The sequence below is a fragment of the Erpetoichthys calabaricus genome, chromosome 12, assembly GCF_900747795.2.
Source record: "Erpetoichthys calabaricus chromosome 12, fErpCal1.3, whole genome shotgun sequence".
In the NCBI taxonomy this organism is placed as follows: domain Eukaryota; kingdom Metazoa; phylum Chordata; class Cladistia; order Polypteriformes; family Polypteridae; genus Erpetoichthys; species Erpetoichthys calabaricus.
In genome coordinates, this window is record NC_041405.2 from 159,471,040 (window position 1) to 159,496,001 (window position 24,962).

A 24,962-nucleotide genomic window follows, 5' to 3' on the forward strand; every position below is an offset into this window, starting at 1 on the left:
AGTTAGAAAGAAAAATAGCATACAAGGCTACAGAATAGACCCTTACAGGTCGTCAGGTCGAGAAGAGCGCTCTGTTGTCCTACACTGAAGGTTCTGCACTGAACGCCGACTTCCTGCTGAGCTCCTCTTTAGAGATTGGTGGCCCGGAAGGGGCGGAGTCACCTGTGAACGAGCCTCACGTGAACAGACGATAAACGTCTGCACCCTCTCTTTGTTCAGGGTGGACTTGTTGTCATTACAGGAGCCCTAAAGATGTCCCCTGCACACACACACACACACACACATACTTGTGTGACAGAGTGCATGTGTCACGATGTTAGGTTCTTTTGCCGCAAACACTTTCAGAACTAATACCTTGGAAGATTATTTTGGTGTTTTGAGAGTCATTTTTATTACTAGGGGACTTCGCCCCCTGCTCGCTACCCGCCTGTCCTGCGCTACGTGCCAGCAACTTCGCATCTCGGCGGTTGACATTTGTGGATTTTACTTTCACCAAACTACCAATCTTTTAATTCTCGTGGATACGCCTCTTCATTGGGAAGAAACGCTACTTTTCCCCGATGGCAACACGAATTAGACGATCTACAAGTCTCTGACTTAAACTTTAAATCCGAACAACATATTCAATCTCTTTTCGCTGTTCTGTTCTGTTAATTTTCGTACTTCTATTATCTCTAACCTGCTCTGCATGTGTATCGCGCTAAGTCTCCTCTCGCGGGACGAGCGAGAAAAATCACATCTCGTCTCCTCCCAGGATTTTCTTTATGTATTAGAGAGAGATAATTCATCCATCCATCATCCAACCCGCTAATATCCTAACTACAGGGTCACGGGGGTTTGCTGGAGCCAATCCCAGCCAACACATGGTGCAAGGCAGGGAACAAATCCCGGGCAAGACGCACGCCCTCCACAGGGCACACCCACACAATTTAGAATCGCCAATGCACCTAACCTGCATGTCTTTTGACTGTGGGAGGAAACCCACGCAGGGAGGACCCGGGGAAGTGAAGCCGGGTTTCCTAACTGCTGTGCCACCATGCCTCCCGAGATCATTCAGATATTAGTAATTATTTTTTGCCGTTCTCCCGTGATGCCGTGTTGTTTTCTTCCTGGGGTGTTTTGATGGTTGCTATGCAGTTACCAACGTAACAAGTCCAATGATTTTAGGGGTTGCGGGATTACAAAGGTCCCATTTTTGGATTCTCTTCCTCGTTTCAGTTGGTGGATTCCTTAAAGAAATTCCCAAGTTCATTCAGGATTCTGAATATTCGGACCACTGCGAGTCCACTACGAGTTTTGCTTCACCTCCTTGTGGTTTTCTGACTCCCGTATTCACCTCCCACTCCTTCCAGCTTGTATGTTTGTTTATTGCACACGTGAAGCACTTTGTGTCTTTATTTCTGTCCATGTAAGGTGCTCTTATACATAAACGGTACCAGCTTGCTAGTGGTGGGTCCTCAGAGGTCTCCATGTGTCTTTGGGGGTCTTCGCTTTTTTTTTTTTCTCTCAGTTTTGACCCTTTTTTTCTGGCTTATGTGTATTTCTTGCTTTTCCCGTTAAACGTTTGCTTTCAATGCGCTGTCAGAACAGCACGTGTGTTCAATTTCTTTTTGCCATCTCTTAAATATTGTTTGGTATTTTGTTTCAGTTAATTGTTTGCCATCAATTATGTTGTCTGTTAGGCTTTTCTAACAGTGGTGGCTCTGAGGCTGGGGATCTGCACTGGCAATCGGAAGGTTGCCGGTTCGAGTCTCGTAAATGCCAAAAAGGAACTCTGCTCTGTTAGGCCCTTATGCTGCAATTGCTGAGTGCTTTGAGTAGTGAGAAAAGCGCTATATAAATACAAAGAATAATGATTATTTCTCTGAATTTACTATGGGCAGCACGGTGGTGCAGTGGGTAGTGCTGTTGCCTCGCAGTTGGGAGACCTGGGGACCTGGGTTCGCTTCCCGGCTCCTCCCTGTGTGGAGTTTGCATGTTCTCCACGTGTCTGCGTGGGTTTCTTCTGGGCGCTCCGATTTCCTCCCACAGTCCAAAGACATGCAGGTTAGGTGGATTGGCGATTCTAAATTGGGGTTCCAGCAGGGGCCATTTGTTCATTTTATTCTAATTTGTGTGTGAGTAGAATCTGCGATGGACTGGCAAGCTGTGTTACTGGGATAGGCACAAAGCAGTTTATGAGGCCGGGAAAAAAAAAAAAAAAAAAAAAACTGGCAATGAGGAGGTCTGTTGGGGAATCCCCTTGGCACAAAAGCACCCTCATATTATTACTATTATTATATGATTTCCGAGACATCCAAGTGACCCCCTTAGTAGGGAAAAATGTTTTTGTCAATTCCAGCCCACTTCTGTCCCTACACTCCACTTCACACTGCTGAACTGGATTGGGTGGGTTTCTCGATGTTGAGTTCTGCTGAAGTGATTTTGACCATTTCTCTTCTGGGATCGGAGCGCCCTCTAGCAGCACTTTGTTTCATTGGTCATCTTAGAAAAAGTCTCACTACTGGAACTTGAAAAGTTGTGTGTGACATTTCTTTAAGTGTAATAAATGAAAATTAATAAATTATTTAATAAATGGATATCCACTGTTGTTTGCCCCATTTACAGTGTCCAGTAAAATTCTTACTTGCATGTGCTAATCAACATGCAACACGTCACTCTTGTGTCACCATGGCATATAGTACACGATAGATAGATAGATAGATAGATAGATAGATAGATAGATAGATAGATAGATAGATAGATAGATAGATAGATAGATAGATAGATAGATAGATAGATAGATAGATAGATAGATAGATAGATAGATGTGAAAGGCACTATAGATAGATGGATAGATAGCGTAGTTGGCAGGATTAGATAGATAGATAGATAGATAGATAGATAGATAGATAGATAGATAGATAGATAGATAGAAAGATAGATAGATAGAGAGATAGATATAGTGTAGTTGGCAGGATTAGATAGATAGATAAAGGCACTAGATAATAGATAGATAGATAGATAGATAGTTAGATAGATAGATAGATAGATGGATAGATAGATTAGATAGATAGATAGATAGATAGATAGATAGATAGATAGATAGATAGATAGAATAGATAGATAGATAGATAGATAGTTAGATAGATAGATAGATAATAGATAGATAGATAGAAAGGCAGGATATAATAGATAGATAGATAGCGTAGTTGGCAGGATTAGATAGATAGATAGATAGACAGATAGATAGAGGGATAGATAGATAGAATAGATAGATAGATAGATAGATAGATAGATAGATAGATAGATAGATAGATAGATAGATAGATAGATAGATAGATAGATAGATAGATAGATGTGAAAGGCACTATATAAGAGATAGATAGCATAGTTGGCAGGATTAGATAGACAGATTGATGTGAAATGCACTATATAATAAATAGATAGCATAGTGGGCAGGATTAGATACATAGATAGATGTGAAAGGCACTATATAATAGATAGATAGATAGCATAGTTGGTAGGATTAGATAGATAAATGTGAAAGGCTAGATAGATAGATAGATAGATAGATAGATAGATAGATAGATAGATAGATAGATAGATAGATAGATAGATAGATAGATAGATAGATAGATAGATAGATAGATAGATAGATAGCGTAGTTGGCAGGATTAGATAGACAGATTGATGTGAAATGCACTATACTGTATAATAAATAGATAGCATAGTGGGCAGGATTAGATAGATAGATAGATAGATAGATAGATAGATAGATAGATAGATAGATAGATAGATAGATAGATAGATAGATAGATAGATAGATAGATAGATAGATAGATAGATAGATAGATAGATTGTATATCTGTCCATATCTCCTATATATAAGTTATAGAGTAAGGACTCTACATTATCCTCGATACACAGAGGTGAAAGGCACTATATTGAACTAATAGCTGTGAAAGGCCGTATACATTGGTATCAATCAGACGTGAAAGGTGCCATATTCGATATGTGTGTTCTGGTTTGTGTTCTCCCTGTGCTTATCCCTCCATAAATAATCTATCTGTGAGTTGCTCTGCCTCCTTGGCTGTAGTCTGACTATGAGGGTCAGTAACGCAGTGCCCCTTCTTAGCACCTTTTATTTTGTGGTCTGAATTGTTTTGCCATCTTGCGTTACTTTAGACTGTGTTCTAAGCTGCCTTGTGAAAGGCGCTATATAAAATAAAGATGAAGTAACTGATTTGCTGGAGTTTCCTTCACCAGTGGGTGCTGGTGATTGTATTGCTCTATACCAGTCTGTATGCCCAATGCCATACAAGTCAGACATGGAAGTCAGAGTGGGCTTTTGACCCACTGCCATCTGGCCCCATCTGTTCTGTTGTGTTCCTGTCACCCCCTGCTGTGTGTTCTGTCAGGTCCACTAAGGTTGATGTTCTTTAGTGTGAAAATTGACAGGAAGAGACAGGAGGCCATTGCAGTGCCCCCCCGCCACAGGGGGCCACATTGCCAGTAATTCCATGCCTGGTCCTTTCTGTCCTAATCTGTGGCTTTGTGTCTCCGGCAGGTTCCTGCGAGGGGAGTACACGGTGGATGTCAGCATTAATGACTACCTGGACATTTACTGCCCGCACTATGAAGAAGCCCTGCCTCCCGACAGAATGGAGCACTACATCCTTTTCATGGTGAACTACGATGGCTACATGACCTGCGACCACCGAATGAAGGGCTTCAAGCGCTGGGAGTGCAACCGGCCACAGAGCCCCAATGGGCCCCTCAAGTTCTCGGAGAAGTTCCAGCTCTTCACGCCCTTCTCCCTGGGCTTCGAGTTCCGCCCAGGCCATGAGTACTACTACATCTGTGAGTATAACTGTGGGGGGGTTCAAGGGGGGATGGAGGCGGGGCTACTACACACACACACAAAGCAGGGTTTTGATTGGCTCATTGCATTCAGCCTATTGAGAAGCTCCTTAAGGTGAATGCAGAGAACACTGGAGCTAAGGGGGGAGGGGGGGTGTGTCAAAGCCATTGGGGTTCTCTGAGGGCACAAATATGCTAAACCACCAGGGGGCGACGCTGCTTCATTTTCCATCTCCCTGCATAGTTTAATGGTCTTTTGTGTCCAGGACACCTTGCTGGCCATTTGGCCTCTTAAGACTTTGTTATAGAGAAGCCAGGTGCATGCTGGGATTGCTAGCCTGAGGGAAGTCACGTCAGGGGCAAGGCTATCGAACAGAAGGGACATGGAGGCTCCTCCGTGGGACACCACTGATGGACCGAAGTGAGATATCTTTGGGCAAAGGGAGTGAAACCCAGTGACCAGAACACAAACAGACAAAGAGGGAGAGACCACCAGGGCTGGCTGGCTGGCTGGGTGGGCTCAGCTCTGTTATAAACAGGGGTGATTTGGGCTTTTTTGTTTTATTTATTGTTGTTGTTTTTTTTTTTTTTTTTCTGCTATGTTTTTATTTCTTTATTTTTATCGATTGATAATTTGCTTTAAACGCCTTCAAAATGATTCACACCTCGGCCCACCGCAGCCGTAGCGCCACCGTAAGAAGATCTTGGGTTTGTGTTACCTCAGAAAAGAAGTCAATGGTAGGCAAGTAACAACCGTTTTTGTGAGCAGCAGGGGGCACCACTATTGCAACATTATGAAAATGCTGTTACCCTTTTAAACTCAGGGACCCCTCCATACTCTTCATTGATTGGTCCGACACAAGCACATGACCTTGAGATCACGCAGGGCGGCCTTCCTACCTGCACCTCATAAATCCGTTTGAAAAGATGGTAGGCGCCCAACGTATTGATGGGACCACTGGATCATTTGCCATGAGAAACTCTAAAATAAATATTGTGGGTCAATTGGGAACGTCTATGAAGATGCCCCCCCACCCACCCCTAAACTCAGAGACCCCTCCATAAGCAGCATCATAGGTGCCTTTAGGGGGGGCGCTACAAGTCTTCATTCACAGAAGATGAGCTGGGGTGAAGCCTGCTGTGCCCAGTTAAGCCTGATCGGCTGTGTGAATGGAAGGAGAGTGACAACCATTTATGGGCAGCAGGGGGCGCTATACCATTGGAACACCAATGAAAAAAAATCCAATGCAAATGCCAGTGCACCTAAAACCTAACCCCGAAAAAAACCCCTCCCCCCCGGGCCCTCCCCCCCAGTGCTCCTTCCCTCCATTACACCTCAGCTGCTCTCTTAGGGTGCCATCCTCTTCATTCACGGCTCCGCCACAAGCAGGATTGCCTTCCTGTTTGAACATATGGCAGGTGCCCACCGTATCAATGGCACCACTGCCTCATCATGCGCCGTATGAACCTTTAAATTAAACACTGTGGGTCAGTGGGAATCTCGTAATGTAACCCCTTCATGCCCCCCGCCCCATAAATAATATCAGGCTCCCTGTGCTCCTCCCTCCCTGGACCTCCTAGTTCTCTTCTTTCACAGTTGGGGCACAGATCAGTTTGGGGTTGGTTGAGGGGCACTCAGACCCCATTAAGGTTTCATGCCGGGTGGCTAAGCAGTGGTTGAAGTGGAGCCAAATTACCGGCGGTCCCATGAAATTTGGGGTCCCCTGTGAAGATTTGCGGAGGAGCGCCAGTACGGCGACACTTCGAACGATGCGATACGATGACGGCCGACTAAAGAGTTAGGGGGTCCCTGTAAAGATTTTTGTGAGGAGGTGTGCCAGTATTGCCAGCCCACTTCAAGCACTGGTGGCTAACCCACTTGTGTGAGTCGAAAGCGGTTGGCAGCCACATGGGCACCACCAAGGGGCGCTACCACTGGAGTAGAAGCTGCAGGAAGCTCTCAGTTAGATACTGTGGGTTTATAGGATCCTCTCCCACATGACGGTGGGCACCTCATGCTACACTCTACTCTACTCATGAGCTCCTTCCGTGCCACCATTAAAGACCACCACCCCACTTCATGAAGTGTCGAGCCAGAGGGGGGCGCTGACCGGGCTGACTTCTCGAAGGTCACGGCAGCAAACCCCCCCACCCCCTGTAACTGGACGTGAAGCCTCTTTACATTACCCACAGTGCACCGCGTGGCTTTCAGCTCGTCTCCTTGACGCCAATGTCAATTTGCCGAGTGGCAGGACTTCATTAACGGCAGTGCAATCAGCGATCGGTGCAAAATAAGTTACGGGCGCCGCCATGCAGAACATTTCAAATTATGCTGATTGGTGGAGTCGTGTTTCGGGGACATTTTGATGGACTCAATTGCCCCTTCTTGGCTCCTTTTAAGAGCCAAAATCCATTAACCTTTGGCAATGCTGGCAGAGAGGGTGGGGCCCGCTGTCGGGCCCGCCTGGCGCGTTTCAAACTTTCCGCGTGAAGGTCGAAATTTGGGATTCTGTTGCTCGCATTTTCATGCTTGACGGGAGTGTCTCTCCGTCCTCGTTTAGCTAATGGCCCTGTAAAAGGAGACCCTTGACCTGTTAAAAAGGTTTCCTGCTGGGATGAAGTGGTTGGAAGCCCCCCTGGCTGGCGTGCCTGAAGCCTTAATGAGGCAATTTAGGGACTTTTTCATCTCTTTTTAGTAAAGGCGCCAGTCTGTGTTTATCCAAACAAATTGCTCTCGTTTTTGATTTTTAATTTTCTTGAAGGGCTTCTGGCGATCCACAGGGCAGCCCTACGGGCAATGAGAGGAGCCATGCATGGACTTCTCTGGAGGCTAGAAGTTGGAAGCGGGCATGGTGTGCCAGTTGGTCTGACCTGAAGCGCCAACTGAATGGAGCGGCAGATCCATGGACTCAGTGGCTTTGACTCAATTAGTCGCTTTCCTATAATTAATTATCGATTAATGAGCTGAGGCTTCATTGTTTAATTTGGGTTTCATTATGGTGGTGGCGGGCAGCAGGAGGCCCTCGCTCCAGAAATTAAATGAACGTTATCTGTGCTCCATCTCAGCATGCCCTGCATAGGCGCTGACTTGTGTCATTTTATATGTTTAAATTCTGATATTAATACTCATAAGCACAGACAGTGACACCAAGAAACACAGCAACAGCGCCCCCTTGTGGCTCCATCTAAAACAAATGTCATGCCAGTCCACCAAAGCAGGTGAAATCAGAAAACTTTAGTTAGGCAGCCAGGTAAGTGCCCCATCGGCTCTACTTTCAGATTCTTCTCCAGCTGCCAGGGCTGCATGCCCATTGTCCCAATGTGCGTTCTCATTTTATATAGGAAGCACTCACCTCAGCCTCTGCTGGCAACGAGCAGCCACGAATACCCAACACGGTGGTTCATTTCTAGAGATTTTCAGGAATTTCTTCAGGAAAAACCACAGAAAATGCCAGGGGTCTCCAGACATCAGTGTCTCTTGGTAGACTCGAGTTTCATTCTAGCTGCCCATACGCTGCCTTCCTTGCCACCTTAAAATCTGAATACTTTGAAGAATGAGAGATGTCAGCTTTGGAATTGTAATACATTTGCACACCTTTCTGCAAACGTGTTGTCACACACGAGCGAATGGGGGGAAGCTCATGGGCCTGAATAGTGATAGTTCCATGCCAGACCAGGGGGCGGCGAGCTGCGCTGACTTTCTTTCAATACTCTGCTCAGACCATTCAAGGGAAATCTCACCAGGTCCTGGCATCCATGATGACGTCACTGCCATTTTTCCAGTGCTTATGATGCCATCACACCTGGTGCCACCGCTATGATTACGTCAGTTCCGGTGCCAATTCCGGAACCTATGATGATGTCACTTCCGGTTCCGCCGCTACGATGATGTCACTTCTGTTTCCAGTGCCAATGATGATGTCAGTTCGGTTCCCGCCACTATGATGACATCAGTTCCGGTGTCTACAATGACGTCACTTCCGGTTCTGGCGGCTGTGATGACGTCACTTCCATTTTCCAGAGCCTATGATGACATCACATCTCTTTTCCCAGTGCCATAGTTGCCACTATGATGATGTCACTTACGGTTCCAGCGCCTATGATGACATCAGTTCCGGCCCCACCGATGTGATGATGTCACTTCCGGTTTCCTGGCACCTATGATGATGTCACTTCCATTTCTGCTGCTATAATGACGTCACTTCCAGTTCCGACGCCTATGATGATGTCACTTCCGGTTCCGCCGCTACGATGATGTCACTTCTGTTTCCAGTGCCTATGATGATGTCAGTTCGGTTCCCGCCACTACGATGATGTCAGTTCCGGTGTCTGCAATGACGTCACTTCCGGTTCTGGTGGCTGTGATGATGTCACTTCCATTTTCCAGAGCCTATGATGACATCACATATGTTTTCCCAGCGCCTATGATGACATCAGTTCCGGCCCCACTGATACGATGATGTCACTTCCGGTTTCCTGGCACCTATGATGACGTCACTTCCATTTCTGCTGCTATAATGTCGTCACTTCCAGTTCTGACGCCTATGATGATGCCATCTTTACTCTTATGAGTCAGTTCTGTTTTGGACTCTGAGCTGAAAACAACTCAAGACGTTTACTCATTTGCAGCCAAGGCATAACATACGGGTGGCTGCCCCAAACCTTTGATGTCTGCTGTTAATACTTGTGACAATGTCATCACTTTGTCACTATGGGCTCTTGAGTGTAGATGGATGGGCACAGATGCCCACTTTCTCCATTTCAATCGAAATCTACGACACCACAAAGTGTGCAGCACGTGAAGGGGTCCAAGGACTTTTGGAGTCCCCTGCACTTTGTTTCGCCCATCCAGTTTGGGGTGCACTTACTTTTGCACTGCTGCTAATCCCATCATTTTTCTGCTACTTGTGTGACTTTTCTCTAAACCGCCAGGTAGGATTGGCAATTTCACACCTAGGTGGGACGTTCTGATTAAATTAGCGACTTTGTGGTAAAACTGAGGAAATCCAAAATGACTCGAGGGGTTCATACACTGTGCAGGGGTGGCACCGAGATCAAGTGGGTACCGTAACCTGAAATTAAAATGCAGAGCTGATGAGCCGCCTTGCCCGGCCCTGCTGAGTGCGTTGCAGTGGCACGGTGTGGCAGTGGAGGTGGCACGTCTCAGTTGGCTGTGGTTTTACACCAGTTAGACGCTCATGTGGCCAGGTCCAGTCCTGCACCTCCGGGACCCTTCAGGCTGAGTGCCGTCTGTGCTCGTTTCACTTCTTTAGCCCCCCCCGAAGGCCTCATGAAGATGGCGCACATTGATTTGCGTGCGGGTCCCAGGGTGGGGAGTCAGAGGCCGGCCGATGGATCACAGCGCTGCTATCGACGTCCGTCATCGTCACCCACAGATCAATGGCACACTCGCCCCGCTGATGACCCGCTGCTCTACAGACGCCAAATCGGTCCAAACACGTTGGCAGGCCATCCTTCCGCTGACTGTGCCACGTGAACCAAAGAGCCGGGCTGGGCCAGGAGACCTCATCACTCACACGGGGGACCATGGAGTGCATTTGGACGCCTCCGCCGGCTCTCGGTGCTGATCGATCACCGTTGGTGTTTCACACAGCCAGAGCCGCAGGTGACAGCAACAAAGCGACCCGGGGGAATGCGTGACCGGCGAGATGAAGAAGAGCAAGCAGAAGGAGCGAGGCAGATCAAAGGCGACATGCACATCCCTCACGCCATTGATTTCTTGCTTTGTGTTGTCAACGTGGGACACGGCTGACCCTCTAGGACCCCTGGTAGCAATGGATTTCCATTATTTCACTCCGGAGTGGCTGAGATCTGCCGGCTTGGGTTGGGGGGGATCGGTTGCACTGCACACATCCCAAATGAGCTCCTGCAAATGAACACGCAGGTCGGGGGTCTCCCATTCTCCAACCTCTTCATTGTATTTCAAGATCTCTTCTTCATTGACTTGCCTTGGCACCTCTTTATTATTATCTGGTCAGGAGGGGCGACGCCAGCTAAACCTCAGAATGAAACGCCACGGGCAGCCTGCCCCCGTATGAGTGTGGAATATGAGCAAGAGACAGTCAGTGGAGGGGACCTGCACGGCAGACGAATATGCGGACAGACACACGGCCGGCCTTACGTAGGAGACCACCGTCTGTCCATCTGTCTATCCGAGACTGGCACCAGGCGCTAGGCAGGATCCACCCAGGGCCAGAGGCCAGTCTTCATTTGAGCCATGTTGTTAGTAGAGGTGGACGTGCCACCTGATCCTTCTTCTTCTTCTTCTTATTATTATTATTATTATTATTATTATTATTATTAATTTTCATTCATATATCCATTGTGAAACATGTTTAATCCAGCATGGGCACATGGGACTGGAGCCTATCCTGGCAGCACTCACTCTAAAGCAGAAACCACATAATGGAATGCCATTATTATTATTATTATTATTATTACTAAGTCATATGTTTGTTCATTATTCTTATTATTATTACTATGAGCCTATAAATCCAATTAACCTGTGATTATGAAAATTGTTTAATCCAGCACAGGGACACAGCCTGGGGCTTATGCTGGCAGCATTTACTGCAAAGCAGGAGCCATCCCTGGATGGGAGGCCATTGTTATTGTTATCATTCAGCTAGCAAAGCACAATGGCTGCTTATTACACACAGGGGCACAGCGGCACAATGGAAAGTCCACCTGTTTTGATTGTCTTGTGTATTTACAAATTTACAGACTTCTGTTCACCGGCTATGCTGTTGCATTCGTCTCTCTTTGTGCTTCTTGTTTCCCTTCTTCATTGGAATTTGCTGCCGTATTGTGGACACTGGATGACCTGACGCCTGGATGGACATTTGATCGCTTTATTAATACAGAGATTGGTGCTAATGGTGTTGTTGTTGTTTGTTCTTCTATTATTATTATTCATTCAATGAATAATATTCAAATGAAATCTGTTTCATCTAACACAGGGTCATGGTGGCTGGAGCCTATCATGCAAATCAGGGACCAGTCCAGAAGGGGTGCCGTTATTTATTTATTTATTGTGACTCCTGTTTAAGGCAGCATCTGTTCATGAGGATGAAGCCTATCCTGTCAGCTTTGGGTGTAAAGCAGGAACCCAGGGTGGGATGTCATTGTTATTATTATTATTATTATTATTATTATTAGTATTATTATTATTATTATTATTAGCAGGGGTAGTATCATCATTAGTAGTGGTGGTGTTTTTGTTATTATTATTATGTAACCATTATGAAACTTGTTTAATCCAGCACCGGCACATGTGGCTGCAGCCTATCCTGGCAGCACTTACTGCAAAGCAGGAATCACACCTGATGGGGGCTACTGCTATTATTATTACTAGAAAAAGAAGAATGGTGATGGTTGTGTTTTTTTTTTCATTATTACTAATATTAATACTACTAATAAGAAGAAGAACAGGATTTTTTTTTCACTATTGTTATTATTAATATTATTCATCCAAACTCTTTAATGAAATCCATTTCACAGAGTCATAGTGGCTGGAGCCCATCATGGCAACATCAAGGTAGAAACCAGCCGTAGATTGGATGTCGTCTTCTTCTTATTATTATTATTATTATTTTATTCATATATCCATTGACAGAGGTGGGTTGAGTAGCCGTAAATTGTACTCAAGTAAGAGTAGTGTTACTTCAAAATAATATTACTTAAGTAGAAGTACAAAGTAGTCATCCAAAAAATGACTCAAGTAAGAGTAAAAAAGTATTTGGTGAAAAGACTACTCAAGTACGGAGTAACTGTTTGATCATAATAAATTATTTATTTTTTAGAAATACTGTAATACGACATACAGAAATATAAAATAAGGTGCAAATTCTGCTATTTCCAAATAATAAAATAAAAACTGAGTAAAAATAAATAACAAGATAAATAAAGATGCAAAAATAACACAAAGTTCCAAATCAGTTTTTCAGAACAAAGCCAATACCTACAGTAGGTGACATGTGTCTGAACAGTGCAGACTACTTACAGTGACGAGATCTACTGACTGTACTACTGACCGTATCATGCTGCATATTCACTTGCCCTCCAAACAGCACAGCTGATAGACAATACCATCAGAACAAGGCAGCGTGTGCACGTCCAACAAGTCACACTTTACCTTGACTGTCTGTGTCTGTGCCTGTTTGGTTAAAACCTGCTTGTTCCTCACTCAGTGAACTGATGGTTAAGCTTCAGCAGGAGTTGGCTCTCATTTTTCATGTACAGTGGAACCTTGGATTGCGTGTGTTTTGCAAGACGAGATACATTTTTTAAATAAATTTTGGTTTAATAAATGAGCGAGGTCTTGCGATATGAGTAGTCCGTATACGCTTTGTCTGCCGAGCGTCACGTGATAACGACTGAGCTGATGGTTCTTCTCTCTCTCTCGCTGCGGGATTGTGGGTAATCATCAGTCAGCTTGCCACACTCATATAGTCGACATCCGTGTGTGCGTGTACTGCTTACTATACCACGGTGACCACGTGTGTGTGAGTCCCCGTCTTGCACCCCAAAACACGAAGCCGAGTCTCAGTACTTTAGCGACACCAGCTTTATTCAGCTTGAAACAGGAACACCGCGGTTATTTATTGTAGCGTGATCTGCCACTCTCTCCTATACACAGACACAGCAGTCGAGTTAGGTTGGTGGCCAAGTAGTACTGTGCCCTGCAGTTATAATTTTCCTTGTATCACAACGACCTTTTCGGATTCATTTTTACGGCGAACTGCTACAGCACTGGGTGACTGCGGTTGCTTTGGGACGCTCTTCTGCGTGTCGTCCCGTTGGGTGGAATCCCAAAAGACTTCAGAAACTCACTCTCACCAGCCATGATTCTTTTGAAAGGTAAAGTGCAGGTTAATTTGTTTTATATATTTTTACTTTATATTTTGTATTAATCATTTTATATGAATAGTTTTGGGCTCTGGAGCAAATCATCTGAGTTTGCATTACTTCTTATGGATATACGAGTGCTTTGGATTACAAGCACGTTTCCGGAACGAATTCTGCTAGCAAACCGAGGTTCCACTTGTATTCTTTCTGTCCCAGTCCGTTGTCTGTGAGGAGTTTGTGCCGCTATACCGCCACAGTTTGTGTGCGGTCATGTGACTTGCATGGCTACGCCTCATTTGTGAAACGGAGCCATGTGATTATTGTTGCTACGTCTGATTGGTGAAACATATAGCGCATATAAGGGAAAAAAAGTAACGATTCGAGTTTTGCGCAATGTAGCAGAGTAAGAGTAGAGTTTTTTCTTCACAAATGTACTCAAGTAAAAGTAAAAAGTATGCTACAGTAAAACTACTCTTAGAAGTACAATTTTTTTAAAAAGTTACCCAAGTAAATGGAATAGAGTAAATGTACAGTAACTGATTACTGCCCACCTCTGTCCATTGTGAATTCCGCATGGGAGAGAAGAGGTGGAGCCCATACATTTAGTGCAAAGCAAAAAGCAGCACTGGATGTGACTTTATCCATCCATCCATCCATTATCCAACCTGCTATTTCCTAACTACTATGTGAATTTCCCCTTAGGATTATCTATCTATCTATCTATCTATCTATCTATCTATCTATCTATCTATCTATCTATCTATCTATCTATCGGGTCACGGGGGTCTGCTGTAGCCAATCCCAGCCAACTACAGGGCATAAGGCAGGAAACAAACCCCGGGCAGGGCGCACACACACACACCAAACACACACTCGGGATAATGTAGAATCACCAATGCACCTAATCTGCATGTCTTTGGACTGTGGGAGGAAACCCACGCAGACACGGGGAGAACATGCAAACTCCACGCAGGGAGGACCCGGGAAGTGAACACCCAGGTCTCCTAACTGCAAGGCAACCAGCGCTACCACTGTGCCGCCCATGTGACTTTATTATTATTACTGTTGTTATTGTTTTAGTAATTTATTTTCTTTACTATCATTATTGTTTTTTTAACGTCTCTTGTTTTAACCCATTCTTCTTCCTTGTCTTCCTCACTCTATTATAATGTACTCTGCACTTGTGACCACATTGCTCCAATAAACCTTCTTCTCCTTCATTCTCTCAGCTCAGGACTTACTCCCTGTGCTCCTCTCCTCTCCTCTCCCCTTCACATTCCTCCTCCTCCTCCTCCTGATTCCCCAGCCGCCTTCTCATTTGTCACGCAAGTAACTGCACGCCGTTTCAGGTCCCTACTTCACCGCCATGGCTGCCAGGACCTGACAGGGGGGTCTCTTAGACCACAAAGTGGCTCAGTTTGAGTTTGTTGTTGTTGCGGTGCGAAGCTGCGACCCCTAGTGGCTTCAGTGAAGCATTCTGTCCTGAACCTGGAGCTCCTCTGCTGCTGGGCACAAAGTAGGGCGAGAGCGCCCCCTGAGCCCCCCCGACGCATTTTACATATGACGAGTTCGTTTTTTTTTTCTTTGTCTTTCAGCATCGCCACATCCCAGTATTGTTGGGAAGCCATGTCTGAAGCTGAAGGTCTACGTGAGACCCACAAGTAAGTGACGCTGGCATGGCTCTCATGACACTGTCTGGTGTTCTTTCTTTCTTTCTTTCTTTCTTTCTTTCTTTCTTTCTTTCCTATATAGTGCCTTTCAAAGTGATCACATATGTCTTCTCTTTGTTTTCATAGCGCCTTTCAAGGCAAACTCTGTCTTTTTTATTATATAATCTCTTTCATCATTATATAGTGCCTTGTTTAGTGCTCTCTGACAGGTATCATTATATAGTGTACACTCATAAATTATTAGTTTTATTTATACTGTTTTTCATGTTTATATAATGTCTTTGATGGCGATAACTTCCTTTTGTTATATAGCGCCTTTCATGGTGCTCACTCAAAGATTTTTTCCTCATTATATAGCACTTTTAATAGGTAGTATTCATAGGGCTATGCATTTCCTTCATTATTATATAGTGCCTTTCATGGTGCTGCTGCAGGTGTTTTCTTTCATTCAGTGATGTGTGGTGAGGTTGATGGCTGGTGACTCCTTCAGAGGCAGATTTACAAATAGATGAACCCCAAAGAGTCGCTTATTCACCATTCCGCTAGCAGCATGCACACTGACTGCTGGTTATGTTTCATATCTCATTCTTTATACACACACAGGTAAGGCGCATATTTGGCTAAGAAAGAACGTTAGATTTATAGCGGCCAGAAAGAGCGCATCTGCTCCTCACCCTCCATGTGTTCTAAATTTGCCGTTGCAATTCCACAATTCAAGCTCATTCAATACAAATAAAAGTATAGAGTGATGTATAAAAAAGAACGGATTGCAATTTTTACCTTAATTTAAATATTAAATTCTGATGCTTTAATAAATTTTAATACAGACTGTTCAACAAAATGATAACAAGAACAACAAAAAAATATTTTATCTAAGGGCAAAATGTAGTTTTTAAATATTGGATTGTTTCTTTTCTTATTCTGATTCCATTTTTTATAAAATTGAAAACCGTTGATGGTCTTTACCTTTATTTGTAAATTAAGTCCGTGCGCCTATCCTTCCCCACGAAAATCTCCCTCACTTTCTTGTAAAAGTCCCTGCTTATTTTCTTTTAGTTTTAAAAATCTTAATCTTCTATTTTGGCAGAAAAAATAAACGGCCCGCTGCAGCGCACTTGACTTTCTGATGTCGCTAACTTATCGGCGCCTCTGAGCAGAAGAACAGCAGCACCTGTTGGGCTCACATGCGCCCCCTTCAGGACGGCCCGGTACTGTCTGTCCTACATGGTGCCTTTTCACTGCGGTTTTATGTCCGATCAGCAGGACTAAAGATGTCACAGACATTCATTAAAGATATTAGCCAGACTGTGGAAAGTCAGGATGTATAATAAACGTGTCTGCACACCTTATATTGGCAACATACAGAGAGAGAGACCGCGACAGGCACGCGCATCAACCCCGTCAGTGTGTGCGGGAGCGCGCAGTCCGAGGGGAGCGGAGGCTCTTCGCTGCTACACCTCGCGTTTCTCTGCTGTATTTAGACAAGAAATGAGCCAATTCAGCGATTTTGAATATAGAAATGATCAAAATTACTGGAATCGTACAGAAAACAAATTTATAACACAGACCAGCGGACACATTTCTTTTATGTTGTCACTATTAGTTTTTTTACTTTTCATGATGACAGGTGAGGTCACCTGCCTCCCCTGACCACACGTCCCTGCTTTCATTATGCAGTGTCTTTGGTGGCGCTCACTCAAAGGTTTCTTTCTTTTTGCATTATATAATGCCTTTCATAGTTATTATTCATACATTTATTTATTTTTCTTCATTATTATACAGTGCCTTTCATAGTGCTCCCCCGGGTGTTTTCTTTCATTATATAGTGCCTTTCATAGTGTTCTCTCACAAGTAACACTTTCTTTCTGTTTTTCATTATAAAGTGTCATTCAAAGTTATCACTTGCGTCTTATTCATTATATAGTGCCTTTCATACTGCTTGCTGCTTTCTGTATTACAGTTAGGTCCATAAATATTTGGACAGAGACCACTTTTTCCTCATTTTGTTTCTGTACATTACCACAATGAATTTTAAATTAAACAACTCCGATGCAGTTGAAGTGAAGACTTTCAGCTTTCATTCAGTGGGGTGAACAAAACGATTACATAAAAATGGGAGGCAACTAAAGCATTTTGTGAACGCAATCCCTTCATTTCAGGGGCTCAAAAGTAATTGGACAATAGACTCAAAGGCTATTTCATGGACAGGTGTGGTCAAGTCCATCGTTATGTCCTTATCAATGAAGCAGATAAAAGGCCTGGAGTTGATTTGAGGTGTGGTGCTTGTATGTGGAAGATTTTGCTGTGAACAGACAACATGCGGTCAAAGGAGCTCTCCATGCAGGTGAAAGAAGCCATCCTTAAGCTGTGAAAACAGAAAAAACCCATCGGAGAAATTGCTCCAATATTACGAGTGGCAAAATCTACAGTTTGGTCCATCCTGAGAAAGAAAGCAAGCACTGGTGAACTCAGCAACGCAAAAAGACCTGGACGTCCACGGGAGACAACAGTGGTGGATGATCGCAGAATCATTTCCATGGCTTCACAACAGCCAACCAAGTGACCAACACTCTCCAGGGGGTAGGCGGGCGTATCGATATCCAAGTCTACCATAAAGAGAAGACTGCATGAAAGTAAATACAGAGGGTGCACTGCAAGGTGCAAGCCACTCATAAGCCTCAAGAATAGAAAGGCGAGATTGGACTTTGCTAAAGAACATCTAAAAAAGTCAGCACAGTTCTGGACAAACATTCTTTGGACAGATGAAACCAAAATCAACCTCTACCAGAATGATGGCAAGAAAAAAGTATGGAGAAGGCGTGGAACAGCTCATTATCCAAAGCATAGCACATCATCTGTAAAACACAGTGGAGGGAGGCAGTGTGATGGCTGCCAGTGACACTGGGACACTAGTGTTTATTGATGATGTGACACAGGACAGAAGCAGCCGAATGAATTCCGAGGTGTTCAGAGACATACTGTCTGCTCAAATCCAGCTAAATACAGCAGTCAAATTGATTCATGATCCAGATGGACAATGACCCAAAACATACAGCCAAAGCAACCCAGGAGTTTATTAAAGCAAAGAAGTGGACAATTCTTGAATGGCCAAGTCAGTCACCTGATCTTCACCCAACTGAGCAGACATTTCACTTGTTGAAGACTAAACTTCAGACAGAAAGGCCCACAAACAAACAGCAACTGAAAGCCGCTGCAGTAAAGGCCTGGCAGAGCATTAAAAAGGAGGAAACCCAACATCTGGTGATGTCCAGGAGTTCAAGACTTCAGGCTGTCATTGCCGGCAAAGGGTTTTCAACCAAGTATTAGAAATGAACATTTGATTTCCAGTTCTTTCATTTGTCCAATTACTTTTGAGCCCCTGAAATGAAGGGATTGTGTTCACAAAATGCTTTAGTTGCCTCACATTTTTATGTAGTCGTTTTGTTCACCCCACTGAATTAAAGCTGAAAGTCTGCACTTCAACTGCATCGGAGTTGTTTCATTTAAAATTCATTGTGGTAATGTACAGAACCAAAATGAGAAAAAAGTTCTCTCTGTCCAAATATTTATGGACCTAACTGTATCTGACGCCTGTCATAGGTAGTAATCATAGGGTTATGTAGTTCTTTCATTATTATATAGCACCTTTCATAGTGCTCCCTCAGGTGTTTTCTTTCGTTATATAGTGTCTTTCTTAGTATTCTGTTACAATAATCTTTCTTTCTTTCTTTCTTTCTTTCTTTCTTTCTTTCTTTCTTTCTTTCTTTCTTTCTTTCTTTCTTTCTTTCTTTCTTTCTATTCAAAATTATCCCTCAAAGGTTTCTTTCCTTCTTTCTTTGTCTTTGTCTTTCTTTCCCATCTTAGACTCAGGTCTGTCTCTCATTTTCTTTCTTTCTTTTTTATTTTTTCTTTCTCTCTTTTCTGTGTTTCAGACGACTCCGTCTACGAGTCCCCCGAGCCTTTCCTCACGGATGACAACTTGGCCTCGTCACCCGCGTCCCCGGCGCTGTCGCTGCTCCTCTTCCTGCTCCTCCTGCTGCTGGCCACCTCATAGCGTGGCCTCGGTGACCAGGGGACGCCTCCTCCGTGAACTGTCACCGCCCCAATTGGAACGCGATCCTGGTGTTCTCGAATTTGATTGGTTGTTTTTTTTTTGTTTTTTTTCTGATTTTCTTTAATGTCTTTTTTTTTTTTTTGTGGTGGACCAGACGCACAAAGCCTGATCAGCATTGATGCGAGGCGCCCCCCACCCCCTCCAGGAGGGACTGAGTGACGGACTGAGTGGACGGGCGCCTCGACACAGCCGAGCCTTTCTTTCTTTTCTTTCCACTTGTATTTTTCTGTGTGTGGCGAGCCCCACAGTGGAGGCGCCCTGGAGAGCCGGTGACGCTCGTCAGTTCTGCTCCTCCGCCGCCACCCTGCTCCGGTCGCACAGGACCACGACTCTGCCAAAGACCACTCGTCCACGTTGTTTACTTTGCGCGGCAGTCGGAGAGGCGGTGACGGAGCGGCGGGCCGCCGGCTATTCTGGACTCCCATCGGGATGTGGGCACTCACGGCGGAGCTGGAGGGACACGACGTGGTGGACAAAAGCACACACAAGAGATGGAGGTCACTGGACAAAAAGGCACCGAGAAGGATCTGAAACTGACGGGAAAAAATAGGAGCAAAAAAATAAAATTAAAATAAAAATACAACGGAAGTGACGACAAAAACGTCAGATTGGCAAAATTCAAAGCCGCAGAGAAATGGACATGTCTAGCAAAAATGCGAAAGGGAAAAATTCAATACGGGATGAAGAAACGCTGACCTCTCCGAAAAATCAATGAAACGGAATACAAGAAAAAAACAAAGGGACACGAAATGGAACTGAAATGACATCAGCGTTTTACCAAAGCGATGAAAATAAGCCACGAATAGGAAAAAAAGATCACGGAAAATAATAAATGTCAAAATGAATAGTTTCAAAAATTATAAAATGCATAAAGTATTTTCCAACATCAAATACAAAAAACGTCATTAAAATGATTCAGACCTGTTGGTAGAAAATTTGAAATGCAAAAATTACTTAATCTCATTTTTTAAAAATCAAAGATGAATTAAAAAAACTGCAAATTCAACACAAAAATATTCAAATCATTTTTTTATTTAAAAAAACTAAAATAATTGAATTAAATCAAACACAAAATACAATTAATGTTACAAGATGTTTGCAAAAAACTATCAAATGCAAAAATCAAATGCAAAAAAAAATCCCTATTTTTTTAGCAAAAATATAAAATGCAAACAAAAATCAATTTTTATTAAACTAAGTACAAAAGAAAATTATCTACAAAAATATATAACACAGAAAGTTTAATAAACCAGTTTACAAAAATATAAGATATTAGAAATATCTAAAAAAATATAAAATGCAAAATGATTTAAAGCAATTCATTGTATTAAACCAAATGCAAATTTACATAATTTCATTTTACAAAAATCATGTTTGCAGAAAGAATAAAATTCATTTTTTTAAAATAATTTATTTATAGAAAACAAAAAAAAATCATGACGACATATTTGGTACTAGTATAAAATATAAAGAAAAATATTGAAAAATTAAATCAAATTATTTTAAAAATCGTTGCCAAAAAACACAAGAATAGTTTTAATTAATATTTTTACAAAATCAAAAATTGAATATTATTACAAATTATCTGCAAAACTGTAAAATGCAAAATCATTTACATCAGTTCATTGTATAAAACCAAAAGGAAAAGAAAATGATCTGCAAAGATACTGTATAAAATTTTAAAAATAGTTTTAAGAGATAACTTTTTATGTTTGGTTATGTAAAATTATTACAAATTATCTGCAGAAAGATACAAAATAATTAAAATCAATATATTGTATAAAACTAGACACAAAAAATAATTTGAAAAAACTGTAAAATCATTTATATAAATTCATCTTACAAAAAGAATGCTAGTAAAAAGCATAACGTTCACAATTTTAATTAAATTATTTGCAGAAATCCAATACAAATATAATTGAAGTATTTTTTTATCAAACATACAAAACAACTTTTTAAAAAAAATCAAAGACAAATTAATTTAAAAATTATTGACAAAAAAATCTAAAATACAAAAATAGCATTAATACAAGTTTTATCAAATCAAGCATAAAAAGTTACTACAAACGATCTACAAAATACAAAGTATTTTAAATCCATTGAGTAGCGTCAAACACAAAATATAATTGGCAAAAAGTTTAAAATGGAATGATTTAAATACATTCATCTTACAAAAATAACGGTTGCATAAAGTATGAAATTTAAAATGATTTATTTGCATAATTCAAATACAAAGTATTAAAATTGGCCAAAATGTAAAATACAAAAGAGGAAGAATTACTTTTAATAAACTCAAATGAAAATCTCTTTGAAAAATTGTGCGTAAAAGATATAAAATGTAATAATTCATTTAGCCAATGATTTTATAAAATCAAACACAAATGATATAAAAGAAATATTTTATGTTGAGAAAAATATTAAATATAAAAGTAATTTTAATTAAACACTTTATGATAAATTAAAAGGTAATTTTTTTGACAGAGTATAAAATAATTGAAATTCATTTTCAAAATTGAAGTGTGAAAAATTGATAAAATTATTTTTGAACCAAGTATAATAATTTTAATTAATTCATTTTCAACATCAAACACAATACAATTGTCTGCCAAATGAATAAAATGTCTAATTTTTTTTTTTTAATTAGCAGTAGAAGAATGAATTTATTAAAAAGAATTAGAGTTCAGTCCACATGAAAAACCACTTCAGGGTTGTACATTTTCACAAAATATGAAATGTGTGTTTAGTAAAATAAACTGCAGCAAATTCCTTGAAATTTTCTCTAAAAGCGTGTAAAATAAGTGAAATCTTTTAGAAAATAAATTTTTCTAGAAATTCTACAGAATATGGTGTCATTGCCAAATATGACAGCAAAAATATCAAATGTGAGTGTGCTTTTCCAAAAAGTCATATTAACCATTAAATAAAAAAATATATAAATAAGACAAAATTCAAATATTGGTATTGATATGTTTTACACAAAAAAATACAAATTCAAGAAACTTCCTCCACATGATTTAATAATTAAAAAAAATAAAATCATAAGACACCCAAGAGGAGCCTTCATTGCATTCCAATTTTTTACAAGGTACGGCGATAGCAAAAAATTCGAAATTAAATTGTTTATACTTTAAAAATTACATTTCTTAGAAAAAAATTAATTTAGAAATTTTAAAAATAATATGATAAATACCTTTAAAAAAAAAGTCCATTTTGATCAGCTGGCACATTTTCACTTATTGTACTGCAGGAATTTTCACAAATAAACAAGCGAGTGCTGCGCTCAGATGTCATAATCTTAACTCGACATTTCAACAGCCGAGGCAAAAAAGACAAAAACAAAGAAATCTCTTCGGCGCCAAACAGAATTTAAATTTTTGCAACAAAAATGTCAGAACAAAATGGATGCTCATTTAAAATGCAAAATACAGAATTTTCAAATGAGTCATTTTGTAATGAATTTTGAATTTAATAGAAAAGTCAAACAAAGGACAATAAAATGGCACAGCCCACCTCAAAGTCTCCAGATTCTTCGTGATCACAATGCAGCGTGACCACCGTGGGCCAAACGCAGACAACGACACAAACGCTGAACTGCGTCCGGACGATGGCGAGACGGAAGATCAGAAACCTCACCAAACGTGAAGAGCCAAATGAAAGGCTGATTTCAACGCGAAGTTAAAAAGCTGAGGACAGGGGGGTTGGGGGGGGCTGCCCCCCCTCCACCAGGACCGATTCCCCACCCCCACCCCGTCTGCAGGCCCGTTTTTAGACTCATATCGCTGTGTCCATCTTCACGTTTTGATACTTTGTGTGTTCTTCCATGTTTTCATAGGTGGGTTGTTTATTCATCGATGGTTTCTCTCATGATCATTTCTCCTTCCCCTGCTCTGGGTGGTCCGGGCACTCACTTGCATCCATTGATTAAGAGGGTCTTGCTGCAGTCTTCACTTTTTGTGTTTTTCTTTCAGCTCTCCATATGTAGTGTGGGTCAAGTGAATGGGGGGCCGTGACGTCCCCTCCACAGGATTTCACCGTCTGTCCTACCACTAGCAGCCAGTATTTCAGCCCCGCCCTGCTCACTTTGACCCATCCCACTCAGTTTTGCCCCGCCTCTGTTTGCCTTTTGCTCACAACGTCCTATTGGGATTGTGCTGCTCGGGGGCGTGGCCTAGATAGTGACTCCTCATTGGGCACATTCAATCATCCAGTCGTGGGGCCGCTCTTCTTGGCCCTGAGGGTCAGCCAGGCCAGCTTCCTACCTGAGTGCCATCTAATTATTTTGTGCTGGGCTGCCCACCCTGTGTTCCTCCCTTGAACCCTTCTTTTCCCCGTTTCCCACTCCTGTGATTTACTGGGATGTCCATCTTCACACATCTTCGGCCCATCTTGGCCCATTTTAATCCAAGGTCACAGCCGTGTCTACGGTGAGCATTGTGCCTTTTTGTCATTGCGGTTAAGGGGAAACCCCTCATTTTCTTGAAATGTCCCACCCTTAGGGGGGTGGGCTCAGATGTGCTGTATTTTCCATACCCTGTGATTCCCCTATAAACTCCCAGGATGCCCAAACTGAAGGACCACAGTGCCGCCCCGCTGTATGCCAGTTTGTGCCCCCCGGACTCGGCTTTCTCACTTGCTCCCTGACTGTGAGGTTGCACCCTCTTAATTCCACACATTCACTCCGGAATTACAATCCAGTGGATGTCGGCCACCTGCCATGATGGGCTGCTTTGTCCTGGCCAAACCCAGCAGGAGAAGACTCCACCATCTGTGTGTTGCTTCCGTGTTTCACTTTTGTTGGATTTGGATATTCTCTCTCTCTCTCTCTCTCGGATTGTGTGTGTACGTCGTATTGATGACATTGGACTGTGCTTCGTCTGGACTCTTTGGATTACCGAGACGCTCATCATGATTACTGTTGGTATCGTTCTTGTGCATCTGGGGAGGACATGGGGGGTGGGGGGTGGAGGTGTGGGTGGGGTGTGAAGGGATTTTGTTTTTTTTTTGTTTTTTTTAACAAAATGATTCCATCACTGTGGTGAGAACAGCTGCCGTTCTCCTAACCAAAAATTCAATAAATATTAATATTAATAATAATAACCCGTGTTTTCTCTGTTGTGTTTGGAAAGGGCCCGGGTTGGGGGGGCAAAGTGTGTTTGTGTATTGGGGGTGGGTGGACTGGCAGGTGGGTGTAGATGCCATGAAACACACAAGCGTTCTCTGCAACACCAAAGGAGCTAAAAGGGTAACCAGGATTTACAGCATTGAACAGCCTGGAGCCCCAGACCCAAAGTCAAGTGGCAGGCTCTCCGGCCTGCACAGGCCCAAAATGAGGTTTAGGCTTTTAAAGTTCAAACTGCTCAAGCATGGCAGCAGGAACTCTGGACTCATGAGTCAGAATGTGACATTTTAAGGCATTTGCCCCCCCCCCAGGGCTGGAGAACAGCAGATGGATGAATGCCTGCAGGGGG

General features: G+C 42.6%; 1 protein-coding gene across 1 annotated transcript in view; it reads left to right on the forward strand.

Annotated features, from left to right (window-relative positions):
- Positions 1-20,308, forward strand: part of efna2a (ephrin-A2a) — a 311,101-nt gene extending 290,793 nt beyond the window's left edge. The window contains exons 2-4 of the mRNA XM_028816627.2: positions 4,550-4,842; positions 15,306-15,371; positions 19,313-20,308. Of these exons, the coding sequence (XP_028672460.1) occupies positions 4,550-4,842; positions 15,306-15,371; positions 19,313-19,434 (481 nt within the window). The 3' untranslated portion in view covers positions 19,435-20,308. The remainder of the gene's footprint in view (positions 1-4,549; positions 4,843-15,305; positions 15,372-19,312) is intronic.
- Positions 20,309-24,962: the final 4,654 nt, after the last annotated feature.